The 16,663-nt window shown below is 28.0% G+C and overlaps 2 protein-coding genes across 2 annotated transcripts; both read right to left on the reverse strand.

Moving 5' to 3' along the window:
* Nucleotides 1-6,130: 6,130 nt before the first annotated feature.
* LOC141526457 (uncharacterized) lies at nt 6,131-12,738 on the reverse strand. The gene is made up of 8 exons (XM_074241494.1): nt 12,660-12,738; nt 11,067-11,191; nt 9,090-9,234; nt 8,827-8,964; nt 8,523-8,755; nt 7,164-7,384; nt 6,576-7,037; nt 6,131-6,505 (listed from the first exon to the last, which is right to left on the reverse strand). Exons 2-8 carry the CDS (start codon nt 11,130-11,132, stop codon nt 6,139-6,141), a joined length of 1,632 nt encoding a protein of 543 aa, XP_074097595.1. The 5' UTR covers nt 11,133-11,191; nt 12,660-12,738; the 3' UTR covers nt 6,131-6,138.
* Nucleotides 12,587-16,372, reverse strand: LOC141536343 (RNA-binding protein 28). Its single transcript, XM_074256846.1, has 8 exons — nt 16,121-16,372; nt 15,926-16,003; nt 15,294-15,436; nt 15,033-15,201; nt 14,661-14,947; nt 13,346-14,578; nt 12,877-13,248; nt 12,587-12,813 (listed from the first exon to the last, which is right to left on the reverse strand). Exons 2-8 carry the CDS (start codon nt 15,948-15,950, stop codon nt 12,694-12,696), a joined length of 2,349 nt encoding a protein of 782 aa, XP_074112947.1. The 5' UTR covers nt 15,951-16,003; nt 16,121-16,372; the 3' UTR covers nt 12,587-12,693.
* Nucleotides 16,373-16,663: the final 291 nt, after the last annotated feature.

Here is a 16,663-nt window from a genome sequence, read left to right on the forward strand (position 1 = left end):
ACCATCCAGATTTATTAAGATTGTGGACCGGCAATATGGATATTCAGCCGTGTGGGTCAAATGAAGCGATAGCGTACTACATAGCAAAGTACCTATCGAAAGCAGAACCTGAAGGTGTAGATTCTGGAATTGCGCAAGCAATACAGCAAATTCGACGTGAAGAGACAGATATTTCCCGTAAACTGTTCAAGATATGTATGAAGATTCTTCATGAACGACAAGTATCGGCTGCAGAATGTGCGTATCGGCTTTGTCATATTCCATTACGAGACAGCTCGCGAAGCTGCATTTTTCTCAACACGAGAAAGCCAGAACAGCGTTACAGGGTGTTGCAATTCGACAAAAGCGGACATGCAACTGGCTATTATAGCAATATCTTTGAAAGATATGAAAAACGTCCGCTACAACATCCTGACTATGATTTTCCGAACATGAGCCTTACAGAATTTGCAATGTTGTTTGAACCATTCTATCCGAAAAAGTAAGCGAGACTGAAGAAAGTATTGATCATGATGCGTATGAGGAACATCCAAACACACGTCGCCAATTTATCACGTTGTTGGATAAGAGCAAAATGGTTGTGAGGAATGTTCCCGCAGTTGTGAGGGTACCATACTTTATAGCGGCATCAGATCCAGAAAACTTTTTCTACAGTTTACTTATTCAATACATGCCTTACCGTTCGGAAACTGAACTACTGGAAGGTTTTAATAATTCCAAAGAGGCCTTCTTAAACCGAGAGGATCGTTTGAAGGAAATGAGTAGTCATATGCGCTACTTCATATATTCATACGCTCGATATATGAAAATTATGGCACAAGGCGCCCCACGCTTTTCTGTCAGTTCTGCTAGTATTTTTTATATACTACTTTTTTGAGTTTATTTTGAAAATTATTTTCCACTTTTTAGTTCGATATTATTTATAAAAGCGTGTTCTTTAGTTTTTTTAAACTATATTTATTCATGTTCATACTTATTAATTATATCAGTCAGGGCTAAAGTTAGTGATATCAATTAATCAAAAAAGTCACCGGTAAGTGTACACATTATAACGTATTAAATAAATTATAAATTAATATTGAAATATTATTAAATTTTGAAGATTAAAAAAACAAGTAAAAAAATTGAAATGTCGGAATATAGTTGTCCAGTTAAAAGAATACGTTTAGATTTCTCAATTTCAGAATCAGGTAACTTATCTGAGGATGACAGTGATTCAATATCATCATTAAGTAACGGTGATGTTTCAATCGTTTCTAGTCAAGAAAATTCGACCGATTATACTGGAGATTCTGAACTTGAAAGTGAGAGGTCAGAACCACCGGAACCAATAAAAGAACTTGAAGATACACCTCTTCACAAAGCCGTTGCTGCTGCAGATATAAATTTAAATGAAGAAATATTAGATTCTGGAGTTGACATTGATGCACCTGGTGAGAGGAATCTTACAGCACTTCATTTGGCTATTAATAACAAATATTTACCTGGTATCAAGTGTTTATTAGAGTACGGAGCTAGTATATCAGCTACAGGTGGGTCTTATCCATATATTAATAATCATGGCAACACTCCATTACACGTTGCAGTGGAAGAAGATCGCCTGGACATTGTTAAGATGCTTTTTACAATCCAGGTAGACATAAATAAATTGATGAAAAATTATGACAAAGTTTTAAGTCATGCTTTGAAACGTGGAAATTATAAAATTATTAAATGTTTGGTTGGATTTTCTCTTCATGAGGACGATAATTTGAAAAGGAGAGCGTTTAATCTACTTTCTAGGCAAAAATTACGAATGATGGGCTATAATGATAATATAATTGATTCATTATTTGAAAAATACATCGTGGTAAATTCAAAAAGTGATGGAACACCTTTGCTACTAGCTGTTAAAAATAGAAATTCGGATATGGTTGAGTTTTTATTAAAAGCCGGTTCCGAAATTAATGCTAGCACTTTCTATCGTTATAAATATGGTTGGACGGCATTGCATGAAGCTATTCATATTAACGATGAAGATATTGTGGAGCTCTTGTTAAAAAAAGAGGATTGTGATTTCAATTTCAAAGAAAATATATATTCTCTCACGCCGCTCGAAGTGGCTGCATCGAGTAACAACTTAAAGATGGTTCAGAAGCTAGTTGATAAAATATTTCAGCATGATAAGTATGGTACAGATAAGTTTAAACATGTACTAAAAGCTTTTCATATAGCTATCAAAGCAAATTTTGTTGAGATAGCCAAGTATTTTTTGGATACGGTTAATATTGATGTTAATATGATAACAGAGAATAGTGAAAGTGCATTAGGGGTAGCTATTTACGCTAATCAAGTGGATATGGCTGAGCTTTTGCTTAATAGCGGAGCAAATATTAATTATTACTCTGAGTACATCGATAAGGGATTTAATCAGGAAGATCCTCCTTTGTACCGTGCGGTACCTCCTGGAAGCCTCCTGATGGTGGATTTACTTTTAAGCAGAGGTGCTCGTATTGAAGAGGAAAAATTCACTAAAACAACGATATTGCATTTGGCGGTTTCTTCAAAGAATAATGAGGTAATAAAACGTGTATTAGATCTTGGTGTCGATGTACATTGTAAAAGAGAAATATACCCTTATGGTAATGTGTCTCCGCTACTTCTGGCTATTCATCTGAAAGTAAAGGACATTGTTTTGACGTTAATTGAAAACGGTTGTAATATAAATGATAAGACCATAATAAAAGGTAAATGTGTATCTTCCATTGACATTGCTCTTAAGCGTGGTAACAATTTTTTGATAATGTTATTAGACTTAGGCGCAGATATTAATAATGCATCTATTAATGTGAGTAAACTACCTGAAAATACGTTGAAGATACTTGAGCGGCATATACTTAAATTAAAGGCCGCTAGATTATTTGTTGATCAGAAATTTGATGCTTGGATTAGTCGAGCGATGGAAGGAAACCGATTTTACAAAAAATGTAGAAAAGAAGTTAAAAAAATGAAAGAAGAAAAATTTTACCAGTTAACTATTTGTTATTATGATTTACTGAGTAATAATGTTGATAGAGTAGCCATGTATTCAAAGAATGAAACCATTAATAATGCGTTAGAGTTGGATCAACTGAAGATCAAGTTCCCGTTGTATGCTGAAATGCTTAGATGTCACTTAAAAAGAGGACAGCGGCGTAAACAGTTATTAGAGAGTACTGCAAGGATGTTTGAAGATATTTTGATTGGTTTGCCTTATGATTGTGTGATTCATATTCTTAGATATCTGAGCGATGATGATTTATTGAAAAGTTTGGGAAAATTATCCGACAATTTTGTTGTAGATGGTTAAATATAAGAATATAGATTTGATATGTTTCAGTTTTATGTTAATTTTTATTTGAATCAATAAATAAATAACTTTTGAAAATTAGTTGTATTTATTAGTTGATTTCAATCACTAATTAAAACTTATGTAATAAATCTTTTTTTTGCAGGAAATCCAAAAATTTATGGGAGTCAATCGTTATAATAAAAAAATACTTAGTATTGTACAATTTAATAAATCGAAGAAAAAATACAATATTAAGATTCAAAAAATTTTCAGTTTTTCAAAGGTGTATTGTGGACTAATTTTAACAATTAAACTATTACTCGAAGAATAGTTATATTAACTTTTGATAACTGAAGATAAGATAAGAATTTTTCGTGTCGATACATGTTTACGATGTGTTATTAATGAAATTGAAACAATCAAGTGGACATAATTTTGTTTTATTAGATTTTCAAGTGTTATCAATCAGGTAAATATACAAAATAATATATATGAAGTCTAAAAACGATAGTATTAATTATTATTTAATTTTATAAATTTATTTAACAGCTATTTAAAATGTCTGAAGATGAGAGACAGGCTAAAAGAATGTGTTTTGATGAATCAATATCAGAATCTATTCACAGTTCACCCAGGAGTCACAGTCAATCGTCGATACTAAGTAATTTAGATGAAAATCCAGAATCTAATGATAGTTTATCTAGTAGTGAAAGTCAATTATCAACACTAAGTAATTATGTTAATGAAAAATCAGAACCTCAACCAGAAGAAAATGATCCTCCGCTTCACACGGCTATAATTGCTGAAGATATTAATTTGATTAAAAAAATTTTAAGCTCCGGAGTTGATATCGACGCACTAGATAAGGAAAAAAATACTGCGCTTCAATTAGCCGTCAAAAACAAGTATCTGCCAGCTATCGAAAGTTTATTAGAATACGGAGCCAGTATATCAGCTACAAATAAGACTTATCATAGTCATGATGGCCGGGTAGAAGCTCCATTACACATTGCAGTGAAAGAAAATGATTTGGACATTGTTAAATTACTTTTATCAACTCGAATAGATGTCAATAAATTGATACCAAATTATGAAACTGTTTTGAACCACGCATTTGAACGTAAAAATTTTTATTTAATAAATCATTTAATTGGAAACAGTTATCGACCTGACAGCAAAGATTTTTTTAAAAAAGTATCAAATATTTTTTCACAACCACCTATTGAAATTGATGATCAGTTGAAAGCTTTTTTATTTCAAGAATATATAAGGGTAAATAGTGGAAACCATTGTAGAGAAACTCCTCTGATTTTAGCTGTTATGAATAAAAATAAATCTATGATTAAGTATTTAATAGATAATGGTGCGGATTTAAATGCAAAACCTTGTAGTAAAAATGCATTACATATTGCAGTTGAAGAAAATGATGAAAACATGGTAAAATTTTTATTGAACTTTGATGATTGCAACGTTAATGCTGAAACGAATGAAAATTTAACGCCACTTCATATTGCAGTTTCAAAGAATAATCTAAACATTGTCAAAATATTGAATGAAAAAAATGTAAAGCATGATATCTATGGTACAGATAAAATAAATTATTCTGATAAAATGCAACCGTTTCACATAGCTGTTTATAAAAATTTAATAGAGATGACAGAATATTTTTTGGATATTATGAAAGTTGACGTCGATATCAAAACAGAGAAGAGTGAAAGTGCCTTGGAAATCGCCGCAAGATTAAATAATATTGAAATGTTTAAATTATTACTGAACCATGGGGCTTTTGTGGATTATTATCATCATAATTCAAAAGAATGGTTGTATTACGGAGGGACTCCATTGTATCATGCGATAAGAAATGAGAACGTTGAAATGGTAGACTTATTATTAAATAAAGGTGCTAATGTGAATGTCCGGCTAAAGGACGGAACATCGGTGTTACACGTGGCAATTAAGTCAGGCAGTGAGGAGATTATCAAACGTTTATTAGATCGTGATATTGATGTGAATGCAAAAATGAATATTAGTTCCTCTGATCGTAATTTGACTCCGATACTTCAGGCTACTGAAAATAATTTAATAGAAATTATAAAAATATTGATAAAAAAAGGCGCTAATATAAACGATATTGCTACAGTGCAATCTGAACGCATGTCTATTATTGACATTGCAGTTAAGTATGGATTTCGAGGGGGAATATTATTATTAACTACAGTGTTAAATTTAGGCGCAGATATTAATCTTTCTTGCATTTATGAAAAAAAAAATTGTGATAAATATTTGAAGCAGTTAATTGAAAAACATATTCTTAAATTGAAAGCTGCCAAGTTATTTGTAAATGAAGAATTAAATGCCTGGATCAGTCGCGGACCGACAGAACAAAAATTTTTCAATGAATGTAAAAAAGAAGTTAAAAAAATCAATCAGACGAGTAGCTTTTGCTATTTTGATTTGTTGAATGAGAAGGCCAGTGCGCTAGCGGAGTTTATAGAGACTAATTCTCTGGTTTCGGAGTTTTATAACTCATTGGCTGGATTTCCGTTGTATTCAGAAATGCTGTCTTGTCATTTCAAAAGAGCACAGCAGTCTAACAAAAATATACTCGAGAATAAATCGTTATAAGAGAATATAATTTTAAAAAAAATTTTTAAATATTAAACTTTATAAAAAATTTCTTGAGAAATTATTAAGAAAATAAACGGCAATTTTTTTAAATCTTAACTACGATTAAAAACTGAGAGATTTTTCATTTTTACATCCAAGTTTGATTAAATCCAGTGAAAAATCAAATTATTCGTAGACTTATGTAGTTTTTCATCTGTATTTTAATCCAAATACTTTTTCTCGTAAAATTTCAAAATTTGCTCAATAAATTGATCGTTTGAAGCAGTTTTATGAAGCAGTGTGTCTGCTCTGTCTATAACTCTAAGATGTAGAGTACAGTTTATAGTGAATATTTTTAAGCTAATGAAACCTCCATTGCCATCGTCATTTCGATGAATAATACCAATACCATCTAAAGGCCTGATTGGTGAAACAACTGGTTGAAGATCAAATAAAGGAATTGTAGTTTGACCAGCATCTTTCCAGATGTCTGTTTGACGAAATACTATGACGTAATTGCTGTCAATATTTGGATAATTTTCATATGATTTGGTCGGATTATCCGGCATTTTCAATTTTATTTCCTTTCTATAAGAATTAATTAAATAAGCTGTATTTAAAAATTCAATTTTGTACCAGATATTGATAATAAAACTACCTGTCTCGACTGTACGAAGCCGGTGGATTAGGCATATTTTTTGACGTTACCCATATTGATTCAAATGTGCCTGTGTTAAGTTTACCAGCTTCATAAAGAAAGTGTGAAATATAAATTTCTATTTCGATCGGACTCGTATTAAGTTCCCCAGGCCATTGCGGAAAGGAATGATTAAATCTAACTCCAGTGACTAGAGTTTCTACAGGTCCTGTTACGTCGTCGAGGAATAATTTGTTTACTTTCGAACCAATAAAGGCATAATCTATTCCTTCTTCTAAAGGCGATGAACCATTTTTTCCTACTTTATAAAATCCATTTTTCGATTCATCATATTTGAAATTTTCTAATTCAACCCATTCAGTAGTTGAGCGATTTATTTGACCGTCTTTAATAAGTTGTCCTTGTTGTATTTGAATATGAATCAGTTTGTCTTTTTCAACTAATCGGACGCCTGTAACTACCCTGAAAAAAAAAAAAAAAAAAAAAAAAAAAAAAAAAAAAAAGAACAAGATTATTGTCTCATGATAAAAAGAAGAATAAATATTATTTTTATAGATTTTTCAGATAAATTATTTTTATGTAAAATACATATTGTTTGAATAATCGGAAAATTGAGGTCTTAAACTTATCGCACGAAGTGAAGTTGCATCAGCTCGTTCTTCTACACATTGACATAGACAATTATCGCATCGATATAGACCACTCATTGTTTGCTCAACCCTTAACTCTGTTCCTAAACATCTCTCCCTTGGTCCATATTGACCGTTTTCAGTAGAAATCCATTGATAACGCCTCGGAGATTCATTAGGCTACAAAAAGTAATTCAATTTTTTGATTACTTAAATTTTAATCATTAAAAATCACCTTTTGGCCACACCCGATATGAAAAGGTAGATTTTTCAACTTTCGCACGTTATATTGATACGCTAACTTTAGAGCGCTCTTAAAATTTATAAATTTAAAAGAAATTATATCGCGTTACACGGAAAAAAGAAAAATAGAAAAATTACAGTATGTAATGTAACGTGGCGCTTCGTGATGAAAACTGGAAAAATTACAGTTTCAGATTGTAAGTATTACAGATGTTATAAAAATTACATTGTAAAATGTAATATTTACATCGAAAGCTTTGAAAATTAACATTTAAAGTTTCAATTACAAAAATATTGTTTCGAACTGTAATTTTTCTAGTTTTGAATACGACGGGACACTTTTTACTATTTATAATGTAATTTTTCAAGTTTTCTTTTCACCATGTATACTGATGCCAAAAGGGCGCATCTCAACATCTACGCCTTTTTGACTCCGCAGGGCCAAAACGGCGTATAAAAAATTTTTTTTTTCACTCTAACTCATCTAAAAATGTTAACAATATTTAAATCTATAAGAAAAGTGAATAAAAAAATTTTTTTTGTATACGCTCTTTTGGCTCTAAGACAAAAAAATTCTAAAACCAAAAGGGCGTATCATTTTTTTTAATCATATTTAATTATTAGCCTTAAAAAAAAAAAGAAAAGTTATAACACTGGTAAAAACAATGACTCTTCTACTATAACAGATATAATTGAAAGAATTCAATTATCAATTATAGTTTTAAAGTTATATGGAAAAGTCTTGAAAACTTTTGATTTTCATGAAATTTTATGTAAATTTCATGACATTAAATTTAGCTTTTACTTCACAACTATTTTAATTTTCTTTAACAAATAAATTATAGCAAAAAAAAAATTATTAAAAAAATGGACTTGTAGAAATTTAAATAAATTAAAAATGCAATTTTTTTAAAATAATTTTTAGAACAAATTTTTTTGTTAAAGAAAATTAAAAACTTATCAAGTGACAGCTAACTTTAATTTCATGTAAATTTCAACATGAGTACCTTCACAATAGGCAAATCTCTACAGAAATTTAATCAAAAATATTTTAAAAATAACAAAAAACACTTACAAACTCACATACTGTCGATGTTCCAACCCAAGAACAATTCCGTATAATTCCGCGACAATACCGCTTCGGACAGTAAATGTTTAATTTAGATGAAGATTTCCAGGTATAACATCGATTAATTTTATTAGCATTAATTTGACCACAACTTGTTGAACATGTTTTAGATGGTGTTATTTGAACTTCGTTGATAAGAATTTTTTGAAAAAGATGACTAAATTCGATGAATGTTTCATCTAGAAAATCAAATAGTTATAAATTAATATCCAATAAAAAATTATTCATTTTTTCTATATCAATTTAGTACTTAGAATATGATGTGGTGGATCACAACGATAAATCTCTCTTGATGCAACTTTCATTTCTTTTTGTACTACATTTAAATATTTTATTATTCTTTTAGCATATGCCAGAGCAATTTTTTGTATTTCTGATTTATATGATGCTAAAAATTAATAAGAAAAATATTTAATGGATTAGCAACAATGAAACAAACTAACTGTTTCAAGATTATTGTTAAAAAAAGCTGGTAGTTAAAAACTTTTTAAATTTATAAAATTAATTACTCACTTTTATCTTTTTTACCGAATAGCATAAAACTATAAGCCATAGCAACATATCCCATAGTTTCGATGTGGAAAAGAATATCGTATAATTCATTGAGCTGATGAAAAAATGAATTTTCCGTGTTACATAAATTTCGAGGAAGAGATGCCTGTAAATGTGTAAATAATTTTAAATTGGATTTAACATTTTTAAAGGTATCATCGAATAATTTTAATTGATTAAAAAAATGTTATATTATTGATTCATTATTATTAATGTGGCCCGAAAAATATTGTTAATAAAACGATTCGCGATCCAAGTGCCAAAAGGGCTTATTACAGCAGCTAGATAGGGTTTTACGCCAAAAGGGCGTATAAAAAATTTTTTTCGCCATTCAACTAAGAACTGCTCAAAACAAAGTTTTGTCAAAAAAAATTTTTCAATTTAATAATGCCAAAAGGGCATATCTCACAACATACACCCTTTTGGCTTTAGAGAAAGTTTAGCCTAAAGCCAAAAGGGCGTATAAAATAATTTTTAATTTTGCTCTGAAATATAAAATTTAACTATAAAAAATAAATCCAGATCATTTAATATTGTTGAGTTTCACGCCTCTGACTCAGCAACCATGTTAGATATCGCAACTGTTTTTTTTTCTTTTTCAATTAAAATTATAAACAGAATTTGTAATAACAACCCTTAAAAATAGTTCCATGATTTTTGATCCCCCGACAAAATGTCCCCGACAATTAATCCTAAATAGCCGGAATTTTTAAATAAAACGATGAACCACCAAATATTAATAATGAAATAATTAATTTATTTAAACAATTTTCTCGTTTGTATCAATATATAAAATTGAGAACACTTACAACACTAGATATAACATTAACTATGTAATATCATTTAATGACTAATATAATACTTATTACAAAATAAATCACAATTTAAATGAAATAAAGTCAATGAATAAATTTTAAAGATTTTTAAATTAATAAACTATACTTTGTAATGACTTTTTTAATTTTTTTACAAATTATGGCAAAAAAAATTTTCGATAAATTTCATTTAACTTTATAATCATGGTTTTTGTGTATATTTATTCATACACAAACAAGGGTAATAGTTTTGCGCTCTTTTAACAGAGTTTTTGTGTGTTTATTCGACATCAGACCAACACATACACTTGTTACCGTGTTGTGCCCTTTTATCATTGTGATTTTTAATAATTTTTAATAACTATAACGAATTTGAAGGATAACTTGTCGGGGATTTTTTGTCTTGGAGATATTTAGTTCAGGGATATTTTATCTGGGGATCAAGACGCCTGAAACCTTAAAAATACCCTAAGGTAAAAGACTCAGTTATTGCCACTTGCAATTTTATTTTAATTAAAAAAAAAAAAAAAACAAATCAACTCTAATAAATGAATAAATATAAATTTTGAATTATAAATTTTAAGAAACTTGGTTTTTTTAAAACATTTAATTTTTTAAATTAGAATAAAATTGCAAGTGTCAAATAATTAGGCGAGTATCAACAACTGGGCCTTTTACCTTATTTGTAATTTAAAAATCAATATATATTTTCAATTCTGCAGCAAAATTAGTAACATATAAATCACAATGCAAAGCAATAGTAAAAAAAAATTATGCGCCTTTTTGGCTTTAGGTCACTAAATTTTTAATGTCCTAAAGCTAAAAGGGTGTATAAGTTAAAATATGCCCTTTTGGCTTTGGAAATTTATTTTTTTTTATTTTTAGGCTTAGAAAGTGTTAATAAAGCGATTAGTAAAAAAAAATTTATATATTAAAAAAATTTGGCACTGCAAAGCCAAAAGGGCGTGTAAATTAATATGCGCCCTTTTTACATTCGGGTCGAGAATTATTGTTTCTTTGGTTTGAATCATGTCATAGCAGTAAACAATAAATAGATGTACACTAAATAGATACGATAGATGTCATCAATACATTTTTGATAACAAAATATTTAAAAACTTACTTTTCTTTGTTCAGTCATGAGTTGAAAAATTCCTAAACGTATGGAATCAGATGCTGAAGGTACCATAATATGATAAATTTTATCAAGAATGTCTTGAGTTCCTCCGGTTCCATGAGAACCAAGAGCTTGAAAAAAATCATTTAGTGTACTTGAATGATAAGGACTTTGAAAACCAGTTAATTGATCCGATATTTTATAGTGTTTATAATGCTTGTGTAACGCATCGATTCGTTCAACATATTCATAAAATTGACTAAACGCTTCCTCAAGTTGACCTTGTTGAGGGAAGCTGCGTTGAAATGTATTTACAATTTTGGCTAAATTACTCGAAGATATTTCTGATAATTTTTCATAGGAATATCTCATTTTTTCAGAAATAATTCTTATTCTTGTTTCAAAATCACTATTGAGAAACGCATCGGATGATAATAATTCATTGGATATTTTTGTAAAATTACGTGTAAAACTGATTACGTCACAATTACTGTTTACAGATAAACTTTTTATAAAAATTTTATTTTTTTCAATTAATAAAACTAGAAGTAAAAATATTGGTATTTTTGACATGATGTTTCTGATAACTGAAAATTAATGTGAGTCTAGTTAGGTAGCATATCTAGTTATGAAATACCATTTTAAATTATCGTATATTTTAAAAGCAATTAAAAGTGAACACACTATTCATTTTAACAACAATGTTTTTTCAACTTTTGATTACAGCGAAAAAAACATCAATTTATAGCTTATTGTATGGAAGTTATAGAGATTATGTAGTTAAGTTTGCAGCTAAATTAAACTGGAACATTTTATAAATTTAATTTCTTATTTGAAAGCTTTAAACAAGTATTTGACAGTATTTTTATCAACCTTTGTTACGATATTCTTCAAATTATAGATAAGAAAAAAATAGTTTTCAGATAATTTTAATTTTTTGAATCAGCATTGAATAGGTATGTGAATTAAATGATATGAAATAATTAAAAGATTATTTTTATAATTCTATGGAATTAATGTAATTATTTAGTATGGCTCATCGTTTACGATAAATATTTTTAAAAGTAAATTAAGTTTTTTTTTTTTTTTTTAACTTTTCATGGCTTCAAAAAGTTATAGTACACATTTTTACTGAAATAAATTTTTACAGCATTAAAGCGAATATATCGAATTGCTATTACAAAATTTATAATAACTTTTTATAAATAACTATGTAACGAATATAATTTAATGAAAAAATCATCGTGAAATTGAAGTTTATTGTTTTTTTTTTATCATTTATTCAAACTCGAAAAATGTACTAGAAATTAATTTATTTAAATATCCAAATAGAAATGACATAATTATATAAATTAAAAAATTAAATGTGAACTATTTATTATATTAATTGATTTTTTTGTTTTATAATTAATCGTTTTTAATTTATTATTTTATTTTCTAAACACAGTACTAACTTTTTTAAAATAATAAAAAAATCAACCTTCAGAGGAAAAATATTGTGTGGTATAAAAAGAATTATTGCGAAAAAATCGTTCTAGATTAGATAGATATTTAAAATTAAGCAATTTTATTTAGATAATTAAATATATATATACATACATACACCGAAGTGTAGATATACATTTTTTTTTCATTACGAATCATACCACTTCGATTTATTTTGTGGTATCGATGTCAATTTATCTTTATAATTATTGATAAGTTTATTTAAATTGGCTTCATCAATAGTTGGTTTCTTCAGTCCTATTTTGGGCTAAAAAAATATTGTTTAATTAATACATTATATTATTTATATTTAATAACAAAAAATATTTACCTTTACTTCCTTACGAGATAATTTTTCATTTGTTTTTATTTCTTTAATTCTCCGCTGAGCTTTTTTATTTTTCTTCTCCGTTTTTAATTGTTCGCGGTGACGAAGAGCTTGTTCTTTCAATTTAAATTTAGCCCGTAATTTTAAAGGTGCTCCAGGTTTACTATTAATGCCGGAAAATTTCTGTGCATCCTCGTCCTCAGATTTTCCCTCATTGTTATATTTGAAACGTTTAACTGGAGGATCCGAAGATTTATCATCATTATCTCGCTTGTTGTTTTTCCACAAAGGATTTTTTTCCCGGCTACTTTTAATTCGACGTTCTTTTGCATTAAGAATTGCTTTGCTTTCAATTGAAAAAGCAACAATAGGTCTCTGAAATCAAATAAAAATTTATAATTAAGCAATTTTTAAAGACTTAATGGTATGAAAGTAAGAAATTATTAAATTTGTAAATGAATAAAATAATTACCTTTGATTTTGAAAATATGTTTGGATTATTATTAATCATCCGAAGTGCTTTTAAAGCATCTTCATGTTTTGTAAAAGCTACAAATGCAAATCCTTTCGACGTTCCATTGATCTCGCTGTTTTTATTGTTAAGATGACGCATTATTCTCGCTTCAGTTATAAATGCTTTAGGTCCAGCATGTTTCAGAAATATTGTTCTAAGAGTTGAATCTTCGAGATTCGGAGGTAAGTTGTGCACAATTAATCTTACTCTTGATACAAACATAGTTAAATTACGGAGCATTTGAGATTTCCATTGCTCTAATTCTAAACGTTTTTTCATATCTGCTGCAGAAACACCCTGTGCTGCTGGACTACCAGCCATAATAACACCTTCTTTTACTAAATATAAATTTCTAGAATCTTTAATTTTTTTAGATTTCGATGAATTTCCGTTAGCTAGTTCATTTCGATCTAAAGCTCGGTGAGGATCAAGTACTTGATTGTGTAAACGTAACTCTGTGCCAGCTGATAAGCATTTTTCTGCATCTTCAACATTGACAAATTTGACAAATGCTGTGCCTTTAGAATGTTCTGTCAAAGAATCTATACAAACTAGTGCATAATACACTGGACCAAACTGTTCCATACACTTTCGTAATTCATCATTTTTCACGGAAAATGGAACGTTCTTTAGGAAAACAGTTTTACCCTCAGTAATATCATGAGAAAGTACACGAGGTCGTGGTTTTTCAGATTCTTCATCTTCTTTTTTTATACTATTTTTATTGTGGTCTTCATCTTCTTCACTTTTTATGTCATAATCATTATCATTATCTGTTTCTTCGTCATCTTCATCTTCATCATCATCATCATCATCATCGTCGTTGTCATCATCATCATTATCTTCATCTTCATTTTTATCATCAGTTAAAACATTTTCATTAGGAACGCTATCTCTTTCTTTAGTGTCTTCACCATCATCAATTTCTTCAACTTCTTCTTTAATATCCTTAGGTTCTTCTTTTATCTCAGACTTTTTTTGAAATTTCGATTTAGCTAATGCTAAATCTACAACAACTGGCCTATCGCAAATGGGTTTCATGTTAGCATGAAAAACAGCTTTTCTAGCACTTTGAACATGATCAAATTGTATGAAAGCACAACCAGTAAATTTCCCATCTTTTTTCAACATGTTGATTTCCTCAATAGTACCATATTGTTGAAAATGTTCTTTAATTGTATTTTCATCAACCTAAAAATTTAATAAATTTAATAAATTTTTTTTTTCACAATTTGAATTTAATATTAAATATAATTAATAAAAAAGAACTTACTTTAAATGCTAAATTTCTCACAACGATTCTTGATCGTTTTATTCTTTGTTTTAATTTTAATTCTTTTCTCTCTTCAGGCGTTAATTTTTTTCTAATTTTCATCGGTTTTTTAAAACTCGATTCAGTTTTATCAGAATCATCCAATTTAATGAAATCATCATTATCTGCACTTGGTTCATCTGCAGTTTTAGGAGTTTCTTGATCTTTTTCATTGTTATTTTCATTTTGTTGAAGTTTCTCAACGAATTTAGATTTTGCAATAGCCCACGTACTGGTTATTGGTCTTCCTAAAAATTAAAGAATAAAATAATAAAGAATACTATACTTGAGTGATTTTAAGTATTGAATATAGAAGAAAAAAAAATGACAAACCAAGGAATTCTTTTTTATTTGTTTTAAAAATAGCTTTCGATGCATCTTCTAGCCTTTTGAATTGGATAAAACCACACCCTACAAGTTTACCGTCAGGTTTTCTTAATAAATCTATTTGTTCTATTTCTCCAAAAGGAGAATAAAATTTTCTAATGTCATCCTCTGTAACCTGCAGATATTATAAATAAAAGAAATAGTTAGTTTGAATTAAAAAAAAAATAACTCTAATAATGAACTCAAAATTATAATAACAATTACTACCTTAAATGATAAATTTCTAACAATTATCCTGGCTTTTTTATTCTGTACTTGAACATTATTGTTTGATTCTTTTTTAACAACTTTTCCTTGTTTTTTTTTATTTCGATAAGCCCACGACAATTGTTTACGATCTTTTCTGGGACCTAGAATAAAATAAAATTAAAGAAGCTAAATAGTTTGAATTAAAATTACTTTTTCATAACACTGAAGTTAGCCGTCAGCTGTAAATTAAAAAAATTTTTAATTACAACAAAAAAATGCTTTTCAAAAATTTTCACTTGTGATTTATGGCATTAAAGTTAGCTGTCTCTGTTATAATTTTTTTATTTTTTTAATAAATAAATTTGCTCCGAAAAATTATTTCTGAAAAATTGCATTTCTCACTTTTTTAATTTTCTAAATATCATTTTTTTGTCATAATTTATTTGTTAAAAAGATTTTTAAAATTAATTATTATCTGATAAATTAATTTTCATTTGTGATTTTTATTAATTTTCACATGTGAAACTTTTTAATTTAATTTTTTTATAATAATTTAATTGCTATAAAATTCTCAAACAATTTTTAGTATCTGTCAACTTCAGTGTCATACTTTTTCATCAATATATTATTTATATAAATATTATGCTTACCATCCATTTTTTTCATAGCCTTCATTTTTATTTAAAAAATATTTAAATCTTCAGCTCAGAGTCATTTGCAGGAATAACCTATAAGAATTCAATTTTTTTTTTTTTTTTCAATTTACTTGCGTATTTTTTTTTATTTATAAATAAAACAAATAATATGATGTGTAAATAAATTTTAATTAAAAAAATCTAATTTACCTGTGTTGTAAAAAGACAATCAATTAATAAAATTGACTACAATATTAGTACTTATACTCGTACTTTAATATCACATATAAATGAAAATAAAAGTTTTTGAATACAAAAATAATTTCTTTATTATTAACACAAATAAATGTCAGACACTTAACAAATTTTTATTTATTAAAAAAATATGATTTTTGGGTTAGTCGTTTTTAACCTACACAAACTGAAAACCATGTGGTCAAAACTCTTCAAACAGTTTCAATAGAATGACTGTCCCGTACTTAAGCGACACCTGGTAGATAAAGTTCAGTTTCTTTTATGTATAGTTTCCGTCTTTATTCATAACACTGAAGTTAACAGATATTAAAAATTTTTTTGGAATTTTATAGCAATTAAATTATTAAAAAAAATTAATTGAAAAGTTTCACATGTGAAAATTAATAAAAATTACAAGTAAACATTTTTAAAAGCATTTTTTTATTGTAATTAATTTTTTTAAAAAATTTTTAAAATTGACAGCTGACCGCTAACTTCAGTATTATCTCTATTCTCTAT

This window comes from Cotesia typhae, unplaced genomic scaffold, assembly GCF_013202065.1.
Source record: "Cotesia typhae breed Kobodo isofemale line unplaced genomic scaffold, CoteBio_Ctyphae contig_11, whole genome shotgun sequence".
NCBI classification, from domain to species: Eukaryota; Metazoa; Arthropoda; class Insecta; order Hymenoptera; family Braconidae; genus Cotesia; species Cotesia typhae.

What these genes read in the sequence shown, in the direction of transcription:
- LOC141536343 (XM_074256846.1), bottom strand. Translation starts at nt 15,950, where the DNA reads ATGAAGGCTATGAAAAAAATGGATG. An exon ending in GGCTATGAAAAAAATGGATG is followed by an intron (nt 15,437 to 15,925) that starts GTAAGCATAATA and finishes ATTTTATTCTAG; the next exon opens with GTCCCAGAAAAGATCGTAAA. An exon ending in AAATAAAAAAGAATTCCTTG is followed by an intron (nt 14,948 to 15,032) that starts GTTTGTCATTTT and finishes TTTAATTTTTAG; the next exon opens with GAAGACCAATAACCAGTACG.
- LOC141526457 (XM_074241494.1), bottom strand. Translation starts at nt 11,132, where the DNA reads ATGGTACCTTCAGCATCTGATTCCATACGTTTAGGAATTTTTCAACTC. An exon ending in TCCACCACATCATATTCTAA is followed by an intron (nt 8,756 to 8,826) that starts GTACTAAATTGA and finishes TTGATTTTCTAG; the next exon opens with ATGAAACATTCATCGAATTT. An exon ending in TCCGATTATTCAAACAATAT is followed by an intron (nt 7,038 to 7,163) that starts GTATTTTACATA and finishes TTTTTTTTTCAG; the next exon opens with GGTAGTTACAGGCGTCCGAT.